This window comes from Gracilinanus agilis, chromosome 5 (assembly GCF_016433145.1).
Source record: "Gracilinanus agilis isolate LMUSP501 chromosome 5, AgileGrace, whole genome shotgun sequence".
Classification (NCBI taxonomy): Eukaryota; Metazoa; Chordata; class Mammalia; order Didelphimorphia; family Didelphidae; genus Gracilinanus; species Gracilinanus agilis.
The window spans coordinates 229484724-229507931 of record NC_058134.1 but is presented as its reverse complement, the minus strand read 5'-3'; the positions used below and the strand labels follow the sequence as shown (position 1 = coordinate 229507931).

The window sequence follows — 23208 nt, the reverse complement described above, 5'->3', positions numbered from 1 at the left end:
CTCTCTCTCTCTCTCTCTGTGTGTGTGTGTGTGTGTGTGTCTCTGACTCTGTCTCTCTCTCTTTTGCTCTTTTATTATGACTTTCAGGTATTCCAATGATTGTTAGATTGTCTCTTTTAGAACTTATCTTACAGGTTGGTGATTTTTCCATGGAAGTATTTTAGATTTTCCTCTATTTTTTCATTTAAAAAATTTTTTTCTCTTATTGTTTCCTGATGTCTTATGGATTCACTAGCTTCTATTGGTCCAATTCTAATTTTTAGGAAGTTATTTTCTTCCTTGAGTTTTTATGTTTCCTTTTCCATTTGCCCTCTGCTATTCTTTAATGAATTGTGTTTTCTTCAGTGTTTTCTTTGGGGTTTTTTTTGCCTCCATTTCCATTTGGTCCATTCTATTACTTGGGGGAGAAAGGTGTTTTCTTCAGTGTATTTTCCCTTCATTTCCTCTCATCCTATAAGTTCTTAGGGAATTGATTTTCCCAGCTGTTGAATTTTTCTGGTTCTTAGGGAATTGATTTTCCCAGCTGTTGAGTTTTTCTGTCAATTCTCTTATTTGGTTTATTATTGCTTTTCAAGTTTTTCCAGAGGTTGTTTTTGGGTCTGACATCTTTTCACACTTTCCTTTGCATTTTCATATGTATCCTTTTTCTCACTGTTGTCTTCTGAAATTCATATTTTGGTCTTCCCTGTCACTAATGTAACTTTCTAAGGTCAGAGGTTTTTTTTTGGCTCTTGCTCATTTTTCTAGTTTGTTTTTCCCTGTTACTCATCAATCTGTTGAGATTCTTCTCTTTTCCTGGAGTAGAGAGAGCTCCAGGCTTGTACTCTTCTCTGTACTTTGGGTAGAACCAACTGCCTTTGTTTCCTTTGGTGTGTCTGTTAAAGGGGTGGCCCTGCTGCCCTGCTATGGGGAAGCTTGTTTTCTGTAGCTAGATTCAGTACCAAATATTGCCAGTTGCCCTGATGTTTCATGGCCTGGGCTGAACCCCTCTCTTCTGTTTCCCTGCCAAGTAACTTGGACTGGGCAGGTCTCCTGTTCTGGACTCAGTTGCCTCAGGCAAGATATTGCCAAGAGGGAGGGAGTAGATTTCCTGTCATCCCTGTCTTTGCTACACCTGTGTAGTGTCTTAGATGGGGCCAGTCCCCCACTTGGCTGTTCATATACTATGCTGCCAGGCAGAAGTGTATAGGTAGGTTCCTGCTCTCTGCCTTTACTGTCCCCTGTTGATTGGTTGAGGCTACCCAGTTCTCCCCTCTGCAGCCTCAGGTACTCAACTGCCACATGGGAGGGAGCAGGTCCCTACAGTTCACCAGTCTCCCCCTCTGTTCCCTTGCTGCCTCAGTAAATTTGCTACCATATGAGATTTTGTAAGTTTTCTGCTTTCTGTGACTTTGTGCCCATATGGAGTGGGTTAGGCTGGGCTGATCCCCTGCCCTGCCCTTTTCTACTTTCTATTCCTATGCTGAATGGCTTTGGCTGGTTTTGTTCCTGATGTGCTGCTTCACTATCTCTGACAGAGTCAAAGCATATTGGGCTAGTCCAAGTTCCTGTTTGTTCACAATGTATAACTTCCAGACACATTGTTGTAGTCTTCTAGCTACTACTTTAGTTAGAATTTAATTAGAATGTTTAGATACTTGCTCAGTATTGACATTGGTCTATAATTTTCTATATTTGTTTGAAAAAGGGAGTTTGATAAAACTCCTTTATTTATTTTTCAAGTAATTTTTCTGATATAATAATTAGCTTAGCTTTAAATGTTTCACAGAATTCATTTGTAAGTCCATCTGATTATGATGATTTTTTTCTTAGGAAAATCATTTATAGTCTGTTTAAATTTTTTTTTCCAAGATACACTTATTTAGATATATTTCCTCCTCTGATAGCAAAGGAAGTTTATATTTTTATAAATGTTCTCCCATTTCACTTAATTTTTTTAATTTGTTGGCATAACATTCAGCAAAATAAGTCAATAATTGCTTTGATTTCATCTTCATTAGTGGTATATTTACCCTTTTCATTTTTGATGCCAGTAATTTGATTTTCTCTCTCTTTTTAAAAATCACATTGAAAGGAGGGGTTGTTGTTGTTGTTGTTTTAAGACTGAACCTGGGAAGGAAGAGATAAGATATAGGAACAGAGGCACAGAAAGTTGGAACTTCTCTGAGAATCCTCTCCAACTAACCTTAAGATAACACTTCAAAATAAATTCTGGAGTAACAGAACCAAAAAGCAATTTTCCTATTGAAAGCAATCTGAAAGGTAGGCAGAGAAGGTCTTGTTCACTGAGGTAAGAGGGGTGTATGACCTGCAGAAGCACTTCACTAAGAAGTACCAGCACAAGCCAACAACAAACTTCTCCACTCTGCATCTACTACTCCATATCCTGATCTTGGGCCCAAGGGAACCATAAGACACTGAGTCCTTGCCGAAGCCAACAACAGAACATCCCATACCCACCACTCGAAGAGTGTAGACCTAATTAAAACTGGTAGTGAGATCCAAAGCCCTAGAGCAAGGTAGTTCATGGTACATCTGGCCTGAAAAAGTTCAGAATGAGGATTGCAGCCCCTACCCAAGTTCCATGTAAGGCCCCAAGACCCAATGCAAGACAGTCCTCAGTGCACTTGGCCTATGTAAGTCCAGAGACCCAAAGCCCCTACCCAGGCCTGAGGTTAGGCCACAAGCCCTATCACAAGGTAGCTCACAGTGCTCTGAGGATTGTAAGCTATCAGCAGTCCCTGGGGAAGACTGAATCAATACTGTGGGGTAGCTCTCAGAGTTTCCAGTCCAGAGGTCATCATTCCACCTTAGAGGAACTGAAACTTACTTACAAAAACCCAGAATTAGTGGTGAGGGGAACAAATAGGAAAAACTGAAGCTTAAGAGAATATACCCTCTTCCTTGAGAACAGAGCCCTCCTTTAAGATAAAAGTTGTTTCTTTTAAAGGATAAGAAAAGAAGCAAACATCAAAAAAATTAACCACAGTAAATGATTCTGGAGAAAAAAATGAGCAAGGCACAAAGTCAGAAGTTTCACAATCATGAGAGCAAAGCAGTGATATGCAAAATTTTTTAAAATAACTCAATTGATCTCAGGCTCTCAAAGAGCTTAAAAACATTTCAAATATCAAATAAGGAGGAAAGGAAAAAGCAGGAAGAGAAATGAAAGTAATGCAAACAGAATTGACCAAATGGAAAAAGAGATACAAAAATCCAATGAAGAAAAGAGTTTATTAAAAAGCAGAATTGACTAAGTGGAAAAGGAGATTCAAAAGCTCACAAAAGAAAATAATTTCTTAAAAATTAGAATTGGGCAAGTAGAAATGACTTCATGAAACATCAAGAAAAAATAAAATAGAATGAAATAATGAGAAAGAGAAGAAAACATGAAATATCTCACTAAAAAAAGTGACCTGAAAAATAAATCTAGGAAAGAAAATTTAAGAATTAATGGGATACCTAAAAGACATGATCCAAAAAATAATAATCCTAGACATAGTCCAAGAAATTATCAAAGAAAAGTGACCCGATATTCTTGAACAGTGGGGCAAAATAGAAATTGAAAGAATCCACTGATTACCTCCCAAAGTAAGTCCCTAAATGACACCTCTCAGGAATGTTATCACCAAATTTAAGATCTCCTAAGCCAAGAATAAAATATTACTAACAGCCAAAAAGAAACAATTCATATATGATGGAACTACAGCCAGGATTACACTGGACTTGGAAGCTTATATATTAAAGGATCAGCAGGCTTAAAATATGATATCATAAAGCAAAGGAACAAAGTTTACAATCCAAAATCATTTACCCAGCAAAACTGAGTGTATTCTTTCAGGGGAGGGAGAATGGTAACTTACTAACATAGGATATTTGAAGCATTTCTGATGAAAAGATCATACCTAAAAAGAAATGCCCAAATACAAGACTCAAGAGAAGCATAAAAAGGTAAATAAGAGGAGATTTAAGAAATTCAATGAGGTCAAACTATTTGTATTCCTACATGGAAATATGTTATTTATAACTCTTAAATTTTTTTATCAGTATAAGAGCAGTCAGAAGGCATATATGAAGACAGAAGATGTGGGAGTAAATTAGGATGGCAGGATATGTAAAAAAATCAACAAGAGAAAAAGAGGATTATGCTGAGAGAAAAAGGTAAAGGTAGAAGAGGTAAATGATCTCACCTAAAGAAGCACAAAAATATTATAAAGGAGGGTTGTGACAGAAAACACTTAAACTTTACTGTTCTCAGAATTGGTTCAGAAGTTATTCAGAGGGAATAACAAATAAATTAATTGAAGTACCGAATCCTATTTTAACCTAAAGAGAAGTGGGAGGGGAATAAAATGGGGAAAGGGGAGTTATAGAAGGGAATGGGATAAAATCACCCGTAAAACAGAAGCACAGTGGATTAGAAACCAGAATGCAATGATGTGATGTTTACAAGAAATGCATTTGAGTCTATTATGTTTCAGGTGAAATTAAAAAAAAAAAAAAGCTTGAGTAGTAATCATGATCTCAGACAAAGCTTTAGCTTTACTAAAAATAGATCTAATTAAAATAAAAGGAAATTACATATTGATAAAGTTATCATAGAAAATGAAATAATGTCAACATTAAATCTATGTACCAAATGCTATAACCTCCATATTTTTTAAAGGAGGAAGTAAATGAGCTTCAGAAAAATAGAAATAGAGAGTAAAACTATGTTTGTGGGGGACCTTAACTTTTATCTCTCAGATCTAGATAAAGTGAACCAAAAAATAAACAAGAAAGAAGTGAAGGAAGTGAATGAAATTTTAGAAAGTTAGAACTTATAGGTCTCTGGAGAAAATTAAAGAAAGGAATATACTTTCTTTTCAGTAATAGATAGCACCTACTATCTTAACAACATCATAACAAAATACATAAAAGCAGAAATGATAAATATATCCTTTTCAGATCAAAATTCAACAAAAATTATAATCGATAAGAGTTCATGAAAAGACAAATCAAAAATAAATTGGAAGCTAAATAACCTAATTCTAAAATAAGAGGTGTGGCAAAGAAAAATTATAGAAAATATAATAATTTCATTAAAGAGAATGAGGAGATAGTAAACCAAAATTTATGGAAGACAGTCCAAGTAGTATTTATAGGAAATTTTATAACTTAAGGCTTATATCTATAAAATAGAAAGGAAGCAGATCAATATATTGAGTATGCAACTAAATAAACTAGGAAAAAGACAGATTAAAAATTACCAATTAAATACTAAATTGGAAATCCTAAAAACCAAAGGAAAATTAATAAAATTGAAAGTAAGATAATCATTGAATTCATAAATAAGATCAGGAGTTGGTTTTATTAATAGGAAACTAAAATAGAGCATTGGTGAACTTTATTTTAAAAAAAGGAAAGAAGAAAATCAAATTACCAATATCAAAAAAGAAAAGAGTAAATTAACCACCAATGAAGAGGAAATTAATGGAATCGGGAGTTATTTTGCCTAATTATATGCCAACAAATTGACAATCTAAGTGAAATTGATGAATCTTTACAAAAATATACATTGCCTAGATTAACAAAACAGAGATGGAATACTTAAATAAACTTATCCCAGAAAAAGAAATTGAATAAACTATCAAAGGATTCTGTGAGAAAAAATTTCCAGGACCAAATGGATTCACAAGTGAATTCTAACAAACATTTCAAAGAACAATTAATCCTAAAATACTATATGAACTCTTTGTCAAAACAAGCAAAGGAATGCAACCAAAGTTTTTTTTGGGACACAAATGTGGTGCTGGTATGTAAGTCAGGAAGAGGAAAACCAGAGTAAAAAATTATAGGCCAATTTAGTTTATGAATATAGGTATAAAAATTTTAAATACAATAATAGCAAAAATACTATACTAGCAGCAATGCAGTGATCCAGGACAACTCTGAGGGACTTATGAGAAAGAACTCTTTTCACATTCAGAGGAAGAACTATGGAAGTAGAAACACAGAAGAAAAACAACTTCTTGAACACATGGGTTGATGTGGATATGATTTGGAATGTAGACTCTAAACAATCACCCCAGTGCAACTATTAATAATATGGAAGTAGGTCTTGATCAATGACACATGTAAAACCCAGTGGAAATACGTGTTGGCTGGAGGGTAGGGCTGGGGGTTGGGGGTAGGGGGAGAGAAAAAGAACTTGAATCATGTAACCATGGAAACTTTTTCTTTAAAAAAATCATAAATTTAAATAAATAAATGAATGAATGAATGAAATATATATCACAAAGATCATTCTCTATGACAAGGTGAGGTTTATACCAAGAATGCAAAGCTAGTTTAATATGAGGAAAACCATCAGCATAATTGACTATATCAATTGCCAAACTAACAGAAATCACATCATTATCTCAATAGATGCAGAAAAAGCCTTTGACAAAATACACTGTCCATTCCTATTAAAAAGTATAGGAAACATAGGAATAAATGAGTCTTTCCTTAAAATGTTATGGAATAAGAAACTCACTATTTGACAAAACTTCTGGGAAAACTGGAAAACAGTATGGTAGAACCAAGCCATAAACAAATATCTCATACCTTATAACAAGATAAGGTCAAAAAGGGTATAAGTTAGACATACAGGGTTATATTATAAGTACATTAGAGGAACATAAAACAGTTTACATGGCAGATCTATGAAGAATGGAAGAATTTATTTCAAAACAAGAAAGATACAAAACATTACAAGTTATAAAATAAGTAATTTTGGTTTTAATAAATCAAAAAATGTTTTGTAAAAACAAAACCAATGTAACCAAAATTAAAAGGGAAACAAACTGTGGGAAAAAATTTATAACAAATTTCGCTGATAAAGAGCTCATTTCACAAATATATAGATAACAAAGTCAAACATATAAGAATACAAATCATTTCACAATTAAAAAATGGTCAAAGGATATAAATAAAGAGCTTTCATATGAAGAAAATAAAACTATCAATAATTTTGTGAAAAAAATGTTCTAAATAGCTTTTTAGAGACATGCAAATTAAAACAATTCTGAGGAATCAACACACACCTATCAGATTGGCCAAATTGATAGTAAAAGAAAGTGATAAGTATTAGAGATGTGGCAAAATTGGGACATTATTGCATTGTTAGTATAGCTGTGAACTGATCCAACGATTCTGATGGGCAATTTGGAGCTATGCCCAAAGGACTATAAAATTGTACATATCCTTGATCTTATAATACCACTACTAGGTCAGTATCCCAAAGACATCATAAAAAGGGAAAGGATGGAATTGTACAAAAATATTTTAATAACTTAAATTAAAGGAATATATCCATCAATTGAGGGATTGCTGAAAAAATGGTAGTATGATAGTGGAATACTATTGTGTTACAAGAAATGATGAGCAGTATGATTTCAAGAAAAACTGGAAAGACTCATATGAGCTGAGGCAGAGTGAAATAAGCAGAAGCAGGAGAACACTGTACACAGTAAGATCAGTATTATACAATGATCAACTGTGAAATATTTAGCCACAATGATCCAGGACAATTCTGAAGAATTTATTCTAAATAATGCAATGCAACCATAGACAAAAAAAGTGCCAGAGTCAGGTTGCAGACCAAAAAGCATAGTTTTTCTCAGTTTTTATTTTTGTTTTGGGGTTTTGTTTTTTTATGAATATTCTCTCACAACAATGATGCATATGGATAAAATGCAATATGTAATCCAGGTCAAATTACTTAATCTCTGAGAGAGAGGAAAGAAGGAATGAAAGGAGGAAGAAAATTAGCATATTTTGTAATTTCAGAAAATATTTGTTGAAAATTATTACATGTAATTAGGAAAATCTTTTAAAATACAATAAAAATATTTTAACCAATATTTTGTTGAGTTTTTTCATAAAACCAACTCCTAGTTTTATTTATTAGTTTAAAGGTTTTCTTACATTCGATTTTATTAATCACACTTAAAAATTTTGAGATTTCCAATTTGGTGTTCAGTTGCAGATTTTAAATTTGTCTTTTTTCTAGTTTTTTAATTGCATTCCCAACTTTTTGTTCTCTTCTTTATTTTATTGATATAAGCATTTATATTTATCATTCCCTTTAAGAAAAATTATAAAAATAAGAAAAAAGAAAAGAAAACATATTTATTGTTTCTAAAATGATGCATTTAATATTTCTGCTTTTCTGTATTTAAAAAAAAGTTTTTACTCCCTAATATCCTGTTAATTTTTGTAAAGGTGCCATGAGTTTTCTAATGAGTTAGAAAAGGATGTATTCCTTTCAATTCCCATTCAGTTCTCTCTAGATATCAATCATATCTAGCTTATCTAAGATTCTATTCATCTCCTTGACTTCTTTCTTATTTATTTTTTTTTTTTGGTTAGATTTATCTACCTCTAAGAGGGGAAAGTTGAAGTTCCCCAGTATTATAGTTCTGCCTTAAAAATCTGGATGTTACAACATTTGGTGTATGTAGGTTTAGTATTGATAATGTTTCATTATCTATGGGACCTTTTAACACAATATAGTTTGCCTGTCTATGTCTTTGGTTTAATCTACTTTAGTTTTAATTTTTTCTGAGCTCATGACTGCTCCCTGTGTTTTTTTTTTTTGTTGTTTTTTTTTTTTGCATCAACTGAAGTAAAATATGTTATGTTTAAACCTTTTATTTTTACTCCAAGTGTGTCTCTCATTTTAAATATTATTTCTTACAAACCACATATTTTTGGGTTTTGGTTTTTGATCCATTCCTTTATTCATTTCCCTTTTATGTATGAATTACACTCATTCACATTCAGAATTAGTTTTGTATTTCTTCAGTCTATATTTCCTGATTCTTATACTTTATCTCCCTTTCACCCTATTCCTCCCCCAGAAGTCTAATTTTCTTCTGACCATTAGGCCTCCCTAATCTGCACTCCTTATATGAGTGCCCCTCCCTTATGCCCTGCTCGTGCCCTCTTATTTTTCATAATGAACTCCTAAGAATCCCTCCATTATCTTATCCTCTTGCCTGCAGGAACCACATGCTGCATCAAGAAGATCCAGAATTGAACTCTGGGATGTGAATTTGAACTATGGGGTGTTGAAAGCATTTGTTTTGAATGTATACTCTTCTGCCAAAGGGGACTGCCCCCAAATTGGTTTTTTGTCAATGTGGTAATCATTGATTTTATTCTGTTTTCCTTTTATCCACAAATTTTTTGCAATTTATAAGTTGATTTTATTTTTATGATCCATTGGGGAGTCTGGTCTCCCAAAGGATGACAGGAGGGTATGTATAAATGGAGATTTTAAACCTTGGACTGCATCCCCCATAAATCCCTTAGTATTTGCCCAAATTCCCTTTAATCTCTCCGTGCCTCCACATTTGCGTGGTCACGTAATTGTTTTATAGTTGGCTGTAACTCCTTCCTCTTCCTCTTTTGCTCTTGTGAGCAGGCTGGTTAGTAACTTTTACTTAGTATTTTTTGTTAGTTTGTTAATAAAAATTTATAAATATAATATTTAGTATTTTGTATATTAATTTTAATCTCCACAGGTGTAGACTGTAAATTACTACTCCAGTGCAACTATCAATAATATGGAAATAGATCTTGATCAATGATTCATGTAAAACCCAGTGGAATTGTGAGTTGACTACGTGGAGGGTGAGAGGGAGTTTGCGGGGAGGGAAAGAACATGAATGCTGTAACCATGGAAAAATATTCTAAAAAATTAAAAAAAGAAAGATAGGAAAAAAACTATATATGCTGCTAAGAGTCCCTTCCTTATCCTTTCACCTTGCCCTTCTAGATGTATGTGCTGTTCCCTCTTTGACCCACATCAGATGAGAATAGGGCCGTGGAACTGCTCCCCTTCCTTCCCATCCTCCTTTTCACTGTAATACTTCTTTCATTCATTCCTCTTTTACACAAAATAATTCCATTTTACCATTCCCACCCAGTTTTATTTTTAGATCATTCCATTCAACTCAACCCCCAAACTTCTATCTCTATATTCTCTTTTAAGCTAGCCAAGTAGTGATTTCAATGTTATAAATAAATAGATCGACCGTATCAAATCATATTATAGATACAATGAATTATAACATTGAATTATAACAATAAATTATAACATGAATTATAGCAGTTCATCCAAGTTTACCTTCTTATGCTTCTTCTGATATAAATTTATATTACGTACTCTCAATTCGACCCTCACAGCAGCAATGTGATCCCTAAATGATTCACTTTTCCACTCACCATAGTCTCCTTTTCAAACTTTTTTCTCTTCCTCCAACTCCCTTTATCTCCCCTTTCCATATGTTCTCAAATGAGAAACTCAACTATTTTTCATTAAAAAAAATGATAACATTCACAGGGAGCTCTCTCATCTCCCCTCTTCCTCATCTCCTATATTCTCAAAAAGTCTTTTGCCTTAATCTCATCTTTCTTTTAATTTTAAATAAAGAGGAGGCTCCTATTACTTACCATAGCAAAATCTACTTGGCACAAACAATCTCATGCCAATCTTCTCCAACAGATCACTGTATCATGTCTTATCTCATTAATCTTCAATATCTCACTGTCTGCAAACATGCCCTTTTAGCTTCCATTCTCAAAAAAATCCTCCATTAATCCATTCCATTCCCTCTGACAATAGTCCTGTCCCTGTCTTCTTTTTCATGGCTAAACTCATTGAGGTCACCTACAATAGTTTCCTCTATTTCCATTGCTTTCATACAAACTTTTTAACTCTTTACATTCTGGTGCCCAAACTCATCATTCAATTAAAATTTCTCCCTCCAAAGTTAGCGTGATCTGTAAATGCCAAATCTAATGACCATTTCTTTTTTATTTTTAATTTAATTAGAATAGTTTTTCCATGGTTCCATGATTCATGATTTTTCCCACCCCTATTCCCTCCCCCCTCCCAGAGCTAACAAGCATTGGGTTATACAACTATCATTGTTCAAAAACTATTTCCATGTTATTCATATTTGCAATTTTTTAACATCAAAAGTCTAATCATATCTTCATTGAATGATGTGGTTGATCATATGTTTTTTTTCAGCATTTCTTATCCCAGAGTTCTTTTTCTGGATGTGGATGGTGTTCCTAAATATTTTATATTGTCTATAGTGATTTAAATGGAGTTTCTCTTTCTAATTTTGCTGCTGAGTTTTATTGGAAATATATAGGGAATACTGATGATTTATGTGGGCTTATCTTGTATCCTGTAATTTTGTTAAAGTTGTTAGTTATTTCCTCTAGCCTTTTAATTAATTTTCTAGGATTCTTTAAGTAAACCATCATATCATCTGAAAAGGATCCTTATTGGCTACTTTAATCTTTTGTATTTCTTTTTCCTCTCTAATTGCTACCACTAGAGTTTCTAGTACAATATTAAATAATAGAAGAGATAATGGGCATCCTTACTACACTCCTGTTTATATTGGGAAGTCTTCTAACTTGTCCCCATTGCAGATGATACCTGCTGATGGTTTTAAATATATACTGTTTATTATTTTGAGGAATGGCCCTTCTTTCCTATATTTTCTAGTGTTTTCAATAGGAATGGGTGTTGTATTTTGTCAAAGGCTTTTTCTACATCTATTGAGAAAATCATGTGATTTCTGTTGGTTTGATTATTGATATGGTTAATTATGTGGATGGTTTTCCTAATATTAAACAATCCTTGCATTCCTGATATTAACTCTACCTGGTCATAGTGACTAATCTTCATGATAACTTGCTGTAGTTGTGGTTTTTTTGCTAGTATTTTATATAAGATTTTTGCACCTAGGTCATTAAGGAGATTGGTCTGTAGTTTTCTTTCTCTGTTTTTGGCCTGCCTGGCTTTGGAATCAGTACCATATTTATGCCATAAAAGAATTTTGCAAGATTCCTTCTTTGCATATTTTGTCACATAATTTGTGTGGTATTGGGATTAGTTGTTCTTTAAATGTTTGATAGAATTCACTTGTAAGTCTAACTGGCCCTGGAGATTTTTTCTTAGGAAGTTCCTTAATAGCTTGTTCAATTTCTTTTTCTGAGATAGAATTGTTCAAGTATTCCAGTTCTTCCTTTGTTAATCTAGGCAATTTATAGTTTTGTAAATACTCTCTCATTACACCTAGATTGTCATATTTATTGCCATATATTTGGGCAAAAGAGCTGTTAATAATTACCTTAATTTACTCTCCTTTAGAGGTGAGATCACCCTTTTCATCTTTGATACTGTTAATTTGATTTTCTTCTTTATTTTTTATTAAATTAACCAGTACTTTATCTATTTTATGTTTTTTCAAAGTACCAGGCTCCTAGTCTTATTAATTAGTTCAAGTTTTTGCTTTCAATTTTATTACTTTCTCCTTTGATTTTTAGGATTCCAATTTAATTTTTATCTGAGGGGTGCTAATTTGTTTTTTCCTCTAATTTTTTAAATTGCAAGCCCAATTCTTTCATTCTCTCCCTTCTATTTTGTTGATATAGGCACTCAGTGATATACATTTTCTTCTGAGTACTGCTTTGACTTTACCCTATATGTTTTGATATAATGTCTCCTGATTGTCATTCTTTTTAATGAAGTCTGTAAGGTTTCCTTGATTTCTTTTTTGACCTACCAGTTTTGAAGAACTAGATTAATTAGGTTCCAATTATTTTTAAATTTACCTCCCCATGGAACCTTGTTAATTATAACTTTTATCACATTATGATCTGAAATTGTTGTATTTATTATTTCTGGCTTCCTGTATTTGTTTGCAATATTTCTAAGCCCTAGTACATGGCCAATTTTTGTATATGTACCATGTATTGCTGAGAAGGTATATTCCTTTTTATCCCTGTTCAGTTTTCTCCAGGTATCTATTGACTAATTTTTCTAACATTTCATTCACCTTCCTTACTTCTTTCTTAATTATTTTTTTGTTCAACTTATCTAGTTCTGAAATGGGAAGGTTGAGACCCCCCACTACTTGATCTTACTGTTTCTTCCTTGAGTTCCTTAAATTTTCCCTTTAAAAATCTAGATGCCATAGCATGTGGTGCATAAATGTTAAGCATTGCTATTACTTCATTGTTTATAGTTCCTTTCAGCAAAATGTAATTTTCCTTCTTATTTCTTTCAATCAGATCAATTTCTACTTTACCTTTGTCTAGTATCATGATTCCTACTCCTGCTTTTTTTTTACTTTAGATGATACATAACTTCTGCTCCAGCCTTTTACCTTGAATCTTTGTGTGTCAACCTGCCTAAAATGTGTTTCTTGTAAACAACATATACTAGGCTTCTGATTTTTAATCTACTCTGCTATCTGCTTCCATTTGTGAGTTTGTCTTATTCTCATTCAGTGTTATGATTACTGTGTATTGCCCTCCATCATATAATCCCCTTTAAATCCTGCTCTATTCCCTTTCTCTCTGTTCCTCTTCAACAGTATTTTGTTTTTTCTTACTCCCCCACTTCCCTTTCCCTTCAATTGCTTTCCTCTTCCCTTATTACCCTTCTACTTCTCTGTGGGCTAAGATAGAAATCTATACCACACCAATTAGGGCAATATACTTGTTTTACTCTTTCTGAGCCAGTTACTATGAGAGTAAAGTTTAACCATTGCCTGTCACCACTCTTATCCTCCTCTCTATATAATGATTTTTCATACCTCTTTATGTTTTTTAATTTATCCTATTCTATCTCTCCCTTCCCTTTTCTCTCAGTCCTTGGCTTGGTTCCTCTTGAATTTAGCTGTTATATTCCTGGAAGTCGTCATTTGAGGAATTCTTTCTGGAGGTTATCTGTGAATTCTTTCTATTTTAATTTTATTTTCTTGTTCATGGATCTTTGGGCAGTTATATTTGATAATTTCTTGTAATATGATGTCCAAGGTTTTTTCTTGATCATGGCTTTCAGATAGTTCAATAATTCTCAATTTGTCTCTCCTAGATTTCTCATGAAATCATTAGTTTCTAGAAGGTCAGTTTTGATATTTAAAACCTGATTTTTCTCTGTCAGTTTTTGGACCTCCTTTTTCAATTGATTCATTTCTTCTTGCATCACTTTCATTTTTCCTCACTCATTTTCCTTTACTTCTCTTGCATCACTTTCATTTTTCCTCACTCATTTTCCTTTACTTCTCTTAATTGGCTTTTTAAATCCTTTTTTGAGCTCTTCCAGAATCTGTGTCCAATTCACTTTTCTGGACTTCGTGTGTGTGTTTTCTTCACTTTCACTGTGCCTTTCTGTGTCTGTACTGTAGTAGGATATTTGGTATTTAGGTAATTAGTACCTTGCTCTTTGTCTCCATAACAATTCTTTAGAGTTGTGTTTTTTTGTTGTTTGCTCATTTTTCCTATCCAATTATAGTTAGGCTTGGGGGAATTATTTGATAATCTGAAGGCTAAGAGCTGTGAGAGTTCCCTCCCCTGCTATTACAGTTGACCCTTGAGATACTGATAGCTTAAAGACTTGCCTCGGGCTTAGGTGTAAGCTTTTGATCTCACTCTGATCTTGTTGCAGTCAGGGGCTGGTCAAATTCTAGCCCCAGGCTTAGACTCAAGTTTTTGATCTCACTGTGTACTTGATCCAATTAGGCACATGCTTGATTATTCTGTCTTGGAGCTCTGGCCTGAGCTTTAGAGGAAAAGATCAGTACTTAGTACTATCATCCACCCCAAAGTGTGAATTAATTCCTAGTCCCTAGCTCAGACTAGAATTCCTTGGACTGGGGCTCTGAGAGAATTCTTCACAGGTTTTAAATTTCAAGGGGTATGGATGGGCTTGTACTCCTATTTTCCCAGGCAGGATCTCAGAGACTGCATTTTGGACTGGGCATAGATTTTGAAACTTGGGCAGCAGATGTGGTATGGGAGAGAGGTAGGGGAGAGAAGGATGGGGGTGGCTTCCCTCCTTGCTATAGCTTCTTTCTGGCTCTGCTGTCCTCTCACCCTCATGCCCCAGATGTTCTTTGACTACCTTTTGGGTTTTTCTTTTCTTGAAAGTTGCTTCACTCTGTCTCCTTATTGGCTATTTTACTCCTGTATTCCTTTTGTGGAGATATTTTAATCTTGGTCAGAGAGGATTCTCATGGTGGCACAGAACTCTTCTGGATTATTCCACCATCTTGGCTCCCTAATGACTTTTTTCTCAATCTATCCTTCTTAACCTTTCTGCAACCTTTATCACTCATCCTCATCTCCTGGATCCACCTTTTCTCTAGGCTTTCCAGACATTCTCTCCTGACTCTCTTCCTAAGAATCTGACTAATTCTTCTCAATCTCATTTGATGAATTTTTATCCAAGTCACATCTGCTAAACATAAGGGTAATAAAGAGCTCTATTCTAGGCTCTTTTCTCTTTCCTCACATATAGTATTTCATTTGGTGATACAATCAATTCCTATGTATTCAAATATTATTTCTGTACAAATGATTTTCATATCTAGTTATCTAGCTTCTAATCTCCTTGCTAAATTTCAAGCTTGCATTTGCCCCTTGGGAATCTCAAAATGGATGGATGGCTCATATATATCATAAATTTAACAGGTCCTAAACTGTTATTACTTGATGGGCCATTGGTGGTTATTTAATTGAACTAGAGGGCCCTATCCTCTAACACAGCCTTATGAGTAGGGTCTAAGGCATCCCTAAATAGAATCCAAAGAGGAAAACTCTCTATAGGGACTTGCTCTGATCTTTTTTCAGTATAATAGGATTGTAAATCATGGCCAATCTTCTCCCATGTCTCTAAATTTACTGTCCCCTCATCAGGGAACTATGGACTACAAATCTGAATAAAATCAAGAAATTTAGCCAGCTGTTGTTTGCTCACTTTTACACCCGTTTTCTCTAGGGTATGCTTAATAATTTCAATGAAGAGTTTTCTTTCTTTTTATTCACTGTGACCAATAATGCCCTTTTTATCTTAAATATTGTGTCCTTTTTGTCTTAAGAATCCTCACCCCTTGCCTCACTCCCACTCATGAGGGGGCCTGCAGTGCCTGTGGATGGAAACCTAGCCATCCATTGGGAAGCATGCTCAGCTTTTTTTAGGGTTAGAATTCTTACCTTTCCAAGAGTCCCTGATCCAGGTGCCATCAATGTGGGAGTATAACTCCCACAGGTCCAGGGTCTTGAGGAGGTGGGACAGCATGGTGACAAAGACAAATGAGAGACAGTCTGAGCTTCAGCCAGGCAGGCTTCATGGAGACTGCTCTTGTCAGCCTTTGGGCTGTATTTATTTTTATATGCTTTGAGATCACACATAAGGTTGGCAAGGAAATTCATTTTCAACATACATCTTTTCTTGGAGATAATGGATTAAGTCATACTTTAAGTTCTACTGAATTACAAAATCATTTGATAAATATTCTATGATTATCTTGTTCTTTATGATTAACAAAAGATGCAAAGCTTGTCAAGAATAATTCGTCACAAAATAACTGGGTTGGAAATGATCATTCCCACCCATTCTTGAGGTACAAGGGCATGTGTTTCAGCTAGAAGAATGGTCAATTACATTTTAGCCAATCAGATTAAGTATGATTATACCTCACCCTATTTAGCTGTGTATCTAACTAATGAAGATTTGTTATGCTCATTGATTATACAAATACATAATTGACCAGAAATCCAAACCAGTCCAAATATTGTTTCAATAATAACCTTTCATTTTTCAATATTTTTCAAAGGTAAGGTTGGTATGTTCTCTGAACTTGTGGGGTTAATGAAAACAGTCCAGTAATTTGCTCTAATTTGTGAAGTTAATGAAAACAATCCAGTGACTTGCTCTATTTTTCATCCCTTGTCCTCCCTTTCCACAACATGGATCAGGAAAGCTTGGGGGCAGTCTTCTAAGTTTCTGTGTATGGGAATAGAGAATTCTAAGGTGCAGTTTTTCTGGGGTTTTAAAATCTTTAATGTTAATGCACTAATTGCTGGTTTGTTGTGGAGGGACTTTTAGAGGAATTTCTATATCATGACATCTAAAGGTGAGCTTTCCTAGGAGTTTGTTGGGAGACCTGTAAGGGTTCTAGTAATAACTTATAATGTTCCTCTATATATTCCTGGGACTAAATAGAGATATTGATCATAATAATTCCTATAATGAGGAGTGTTAGTAAGAGAAGAGTCACACAGGGGAAACTGAGTGGGAAATCCATCCTCCTTTGATCTGCCTTACAGATTTTCAGGGTTCACGCATGACTTTGTCATCTGTTATGAACTTGATGGCTCCCAGCAATTACTTAGGGCACCACTGTCCTCCCAGTCACCATGGCTTGAAATCTAGGTGTAATCTTCTTTTCCTCAATCTCTCAACTTTTATATTCAACTAGTTGTGAAGTTTTGTCATTTCTCTCTTTCTAATACCTCTCACCGATGCCTCTTTCTCTTATCTGGCACATCTTATATGCCACCACTATGGCATAATGCCTTCATCGCCTCATACCTGAACTACTAAAAAAGCCTGTTGATTGCTCTCCCTGCTGCAAATACCTTCCTACTCCTGACATCAACCATTCAGTTATGAATGTTATTTGTACTCTTGTCTCCCATTAGATCATGAGTTTCCAATCTTTTTTGTGATGGATATGAAGTTGCTAGGTGGGACTGTGGAGAAGTGGACTGTGGAGATAGGAAGAAATGAATTCAAATCTGGCCTCAGATTCCAAAGATCAAAGAGAGGGTTGTACAAAAATATTTATAGCAGTTTTTTGTAGTGAAATTGAGAGAATGCACATCACTTAGAGAATGGTTTTAATAAGGTATGGTATGTGTTTGAAATGGCATATTATTGGTCCATAAAAAAATGAAGAATAGGATCAGGTTCAGACAAATGTGGAAAGACTTGTATGAACTATTGCAAAGTAAAGTGAACAGAACCAGGAGAATACTGTATGCAGTAACAGAAATATTGAATGATGACCAACTACTGGTAATGCAGGGTGCAGAGTTCCATTTAAAAAAGGGATTCATTATGAAAAATGCTATCCCACAGCCTAAGTAGGAACTATTAAAATCTGAATGCAGATCACAACAATTAATTTTTCATTTTATTCCCTCTTTAGTTGTTTTTTTTTTACTATGTGTGATATTTATCTTCTATCATGGGATAAGGAATATAGAAATATGTATTGCATGATAGCACTAGTAGAACCTATGTCAAAGTATTCACCCCTTTGAGGATGGGGAGGGGTGATGAAGGGAGAAAATTGGAAGCATAAAATGTCAGATAACAATTGCAAAATTTGTTTCTATATGCAATTGAAAAAATTTTTGAAGTTAAAAATCTGACCTCAGACACTTGTTAGCAGTTTGACTCCAAACAAATCTGTTTTGCCTCATTTTCTTCAACTGTAAAATGGAATTGAGGGGGGAGGTCAGGGTAGGGGAAATAATGCCTACCTGCCAGGACTGTTGTGAGTATCAAATGAAATAATATTTGTAAAGTGCTTAGTGCAGTGCCTGTCACATAGTTGGCACATAAGTGTTGTTTTTTCCTTCCCTTCTTCCCCTTTCTTCATCACAAACATCCTTTAGCAGTCTATTGAAGTCTAAGGACACCTTTTCAAAATAATGTTTTTAAGTGCACAAAATAAACTGAAAGAATAAATTTCAGCTAGAGGTAAGTGAAAATAAGGGTGTATTTTTATGATTCAAATACAGAAGTTCCCCAGAAATTTATTCACTAATCCTTTGGGGGTCAGTGGATTCAACATAAAAAATTGCTGGATTAAACTGAAAGCGCTTTCATAGCCAGTGTTCATGAATAAAGGGGAGAGTATCTTTGACATTAGGATTTTGCAAAAGGTTTACTGAATTGAACATTAAGCATAAAGCCTGCGATCTCAACACTAAGACTAAATTTGGTTACACTTCTCAAAGAACTGCATTTTGAGTCAAATACTTGACCTTAAAATCTTGACTTTACTAACTACTAGCCCGGTGACCACTGGGTCATCACATCACCCCAAAGAAACTCAGTTTCCTCATCTATAAAATGTAGAAAACGTGTATTACCAACCTTATAATGCTTACCTTTTTCAACTTTAATGCAGTGTATAAATATTAGATAATATTATTATTCCAATCTATTTCAAAATACTTCCTTCAAATGTAATATAAAATCCTTTTAATGAAAAGAAATTAAATTGAAAATCAAGGGGAAAAAATCAACTTACTCCCACATGTTTAGTCTTCCTCCATCAATAGATTGTCTTATGACAGTTGTAATTCCACCTTGAAGAACTGAGGCTTTAATAATAATTGCCAGAAATCCTGATATCATAATTAAAGTTTGAAAAACATCTGTCAATATAACAGCTTTGAGACCTCCCTAGAATGAAAAGGTATGTATAAAATATTAAAAAGTTCATTTTTGTTAGTATGTTTATTTTGTACCTGGCAAAGTTGTGATTCTGAACTAACTGGACTTTAGAAGAAGCTGACTAATTTCAACAAAACTTGAATTCTTAAAATTCCCCAATATACTTTAAGTTGGCTTTGTGGTTTATCTTGTTATGCTGTAACAAAATGGTAGTCAAGAAATATTTCCACATGAGAACATTCCAAAGTTTTCATAGATTTCAGTAAAATTTGCAGGGCCATTTCTCCTTCACATTACAAAAGAGCTCAATTTTTGCCTCTAAACCAAGCTGGTTTCCTTGGCAGGTCTACAATTCCAGAAAGACTTCCCAGGAAACAAGGGAATCACCAAGGAGAATCAGAATCCATCTGGCACCCCCAAAGATCCATCTGAGATGCAATGGGATCTGAGGACAGATTTGCCCTATGGATCAGGGGGGCCAGTGCGCAGCACAGACATTTTGCTTCCCCTATAAAGAGCATGGCATGCCAGTTTGACATAGGCACAGACTTAAGCATACAGGCTTGAAGGTATGTGGTTGCCTACAAGGAGAATCCAGTGGGCTGAGATTATTCCCCATGAGATGAGATAAGGTGCTGCTCTAAGCTGACATGTGAAACTGAAAACCAGGAATACACAATAAGGCAGAACATAGGTAGTAAAGTGAGTGTATGTAGAGGGAAGAAGGACATGGGGGACAGTGGCAGGAGAAAGGAGGAGGCCTCTTGCAATGCATCTTTTACTACTGCATCACAAAAAGCTGGTATGATTGCTAAGACCATTGTTGGGAAATTGATCAATTGAAAGTGGACCCCAAGTTTTCTGGTGGTGTCAGGACATCCTGAGAAATGACAAGAGAAGGAAAGGGAAACAGAGATGAGGGTGAAGATGAGACGTGAAGGGGGCTATTATCACTATCTTCCCAGAAGAAGACATAAATGAGTCTAAGGGCTTTCAACCTACACATTTCTTTATCTCAGGGAATACTCAAACCCTAGAGATGGCTTCAGAGCTGATTTAGTCAGATCCCGCCATCTGCTGAAAGGCCTGATGTCAGGATAAGGAATTCAGGGCCCCTTAAATGATCCAGAAGAAGGTGCCCTTCAGGGATGCCACATTTGTACAAAGGAAAAAGGGGTTTCAGTGAAAGGCAGAGAAGGACTGGGACTCCCCACTCTCACATCTAGGCCCTGAATTATTCTTGTCTAATAAGAAGAGAGTCTTGTGGTAAGGGAGAAAGTAGCCAAGATCCAAATCTTGCACCATTTCCCAGATAAATCAAACTAGTTGATTAGCAAGATGTTCTATGGCTGACATGGAAGAGCAAAGCTTCAAGATTCTGGATGGAGGAAACCCTCCCTCAATCCCTGTTGCCCAAGCATGAGTCCTGAAGGTGATTTACCCCGAGGATCAGAAGGACTAGAATTAGGACAAGGAGAGGAGGAGGATAAATGTATATCCTCACTTACCAGCTTCCAAGTAGTCTCAATCATAATAATGGAGTTCTCCATGTAGATCTCAGTATCTTTAGCCTTGTCGTCAAAGGGACAACTAGGTTTTTCTGAGTATTGGTGCAAAGGACAGAACAGATTTCCACAGTGGCAGTCAAAGCCTGTCAGTTTGGATTTCTCAGACAACTTCTCTTCCTCAGAAGAACTCTGAGATGTCTCCAGAAGAGACCCTGATGAAAGAGTTGTGGAGAAGGCTTCATCTGACTGGATGTAACTGGCTCTCTTGCCTCGACTGTTGTCCTTGGAAATGCTTATAGCTGTCCTGTGGTGGGCACAGGTGTATGAGAGCTCACTCTGGCTAAGGCATCCTCAGGTGCAGGACCACCTCTTCTGCACATGCTACACTGAAGGTTTCCAGGCAGCAGGAATGGGGCTGCTGCCTGCTTGGGGTTTATTCGCCCACCATTCTGCTGCCTCTGGAAGAAATCTTTTTAGCAGCAGAGCACATGCCATGGGTTCAAGGGTTTCCACGGAAACCTGTGGAGCACTGCAGGGGCACATGCTTCTGGTTGGTCTCCTGGGCCATGGCTTCACTGAGCTCAGATCCTGATAAGTACCAGGAAGAACACACTGCCAACTCAACGTTTTGAAATCTAGCTTCAGGAAATGTACCACTCGAAAAGTCGATTGTATGCAGTTCTACAGTGCCTTCTAATTCCATCCTCAACTGTATTTTCTTTTCTAAGTCCTCAACCTCAGATGTCTCCAAGAGAAAAGTTGTGAAACAAATGATAAAGGAATGGTATGGAGGAGATGAATGAGAACCACCATAATTATTGTGTAGAGTGAAAATAAATTTTAATCAGTCTGCCAGTCATTGCTTATGCTAACTCTATGTGTCAGAGAAAGTTCGCACTTGCCTCAATTTCCTCTACTGTAAAATAGGAATGAGTAACATGCAAATCACAGGATTGTCTCATAAAGCTCAAATGAGATATTTGTAAAGTGCTTAGTGCAATGTCTGGCACATAACAAGATCTTAATAAATGCTGATTCAAGAGGCATCTGGGTGGCAGAGTCGATAATGCCAGCCCTGGTGTTCAGAGGACCTGAATTCAAATTTGACCTTAGATACTTTCTAGCTGTGTGACCCTGAGATAGTTTCTCTTTAATCCCATTTGCCCTGTACTTATCCTTCTGTCCCAGGTTATCCCTATTCCTATTCTTTCCCTTCCTACATTAGACATTTACTTAGAGAAATGACTCAAGTTACAGAATGAGGCATACATTTAGAGACGTGAGAGTGCATGGGACTGAGGGTGGGAGGGAGGGAGAAAATTTGAAACTCAAAATGTTTTTAAATGAATGTTAAAAATTGTTTTTACATATGATTCTGGAGAGACAAAATATCAATAAAAAATTAACAATATGCCTTTTTGCAATGTTATTCAAATTTCTAGTAAAATGGTACAAACTGTATGTCTCATAGTTCAGAGAACAGAAAAACAAATATGACAGCAAAGGCAAATGGTTAGAAGAAATATTCACTTCAAACCTAGTTCCTCTCCAAGAATAGGTTTAACTTAAACACCTCCACAAACTTCCCTTCATCTTCTCAGCTGGAGGTCAATCTCATTCATATGAACTTTCCTAACACCTCATTCATAGAAATAGAGAGAGAGGCTGGACCTGGGACATCAATGATCTGAGAGCTCCTGGCAATGCAGATCTTTTCCTTCTCAACAACTTATCATATTAAGCAAGATGCACACAACACTAGGCCCATCTTTAGCAGTTTGGCAAATCCCTTTGCAGGCTATTTTGAAATGACTAAAATAAAACATGTACAATTATAAAGGAAACTAAAGATACTGAGTTGCCAAAGCATTTTTCAAAAAAAATTTCAAAGATTCCAGGTTTAGAATACCTGCCTAACCTCCATTCATTATTATCTTATTTATTTTATATTAACATATTAAATAATGTATTCATTACTTTGACTAATATAGTAATTGCATGCTGGAACTTATTTGTCCTTCTATCCTTCACAGTGCTTAAATCAGAGTAGGTGCTAAATGTTCAGTGAATGAACATATGAATAAATTAATGAACCACTAATATCTTGCTAAAAATACCAAAAATATTATAAATGTATTTAAGAGGAGCATAGCTTGGTCTTTTCCTTTCATAAGATAAGATACCTAGCCTGCTGTATAGCCCTGGGCAAGTCATTTAACCTCTATGAACCTTACTTTTCCTCACCTGTAAAATGAAGAAGATGGACTCAGTGTCCTTTATAGGCCTGGCCTTTCCAGCTCTAAATCTATATTCCTCTTCATTCTGTTCTTATTCTCATACCCTTTTCATCTCCACAGCAAGGTGCATCTTTGATTATTTCCTCTCAAT

At 35.3% G+C, this 23208-nt stretch overlaps 1 protein-coding gene across 1 annotated transcript in view; it reads right to left on the bottom strand.

Moving 5' to 3' along the window:
- LOC123250118 (sodium-coupled monocarboxylate transporter 1-like) overlaps positions 1 to 23208 on the bottom strand; it is a 190429-nt gene that overhangs the window by 91779 nt on the left and 75442 nt on the right. The window contains exon 5 of the mRNA XM_044679154.1: positions 19167 to 19321. Coding sequence (XP_044535089.1) covers positions 19167 to 19321 — 155 coding nt within the window. The remainder of the gene's footprint in view (positions 1 to 19166; positions 19322 to 23208) is intronic.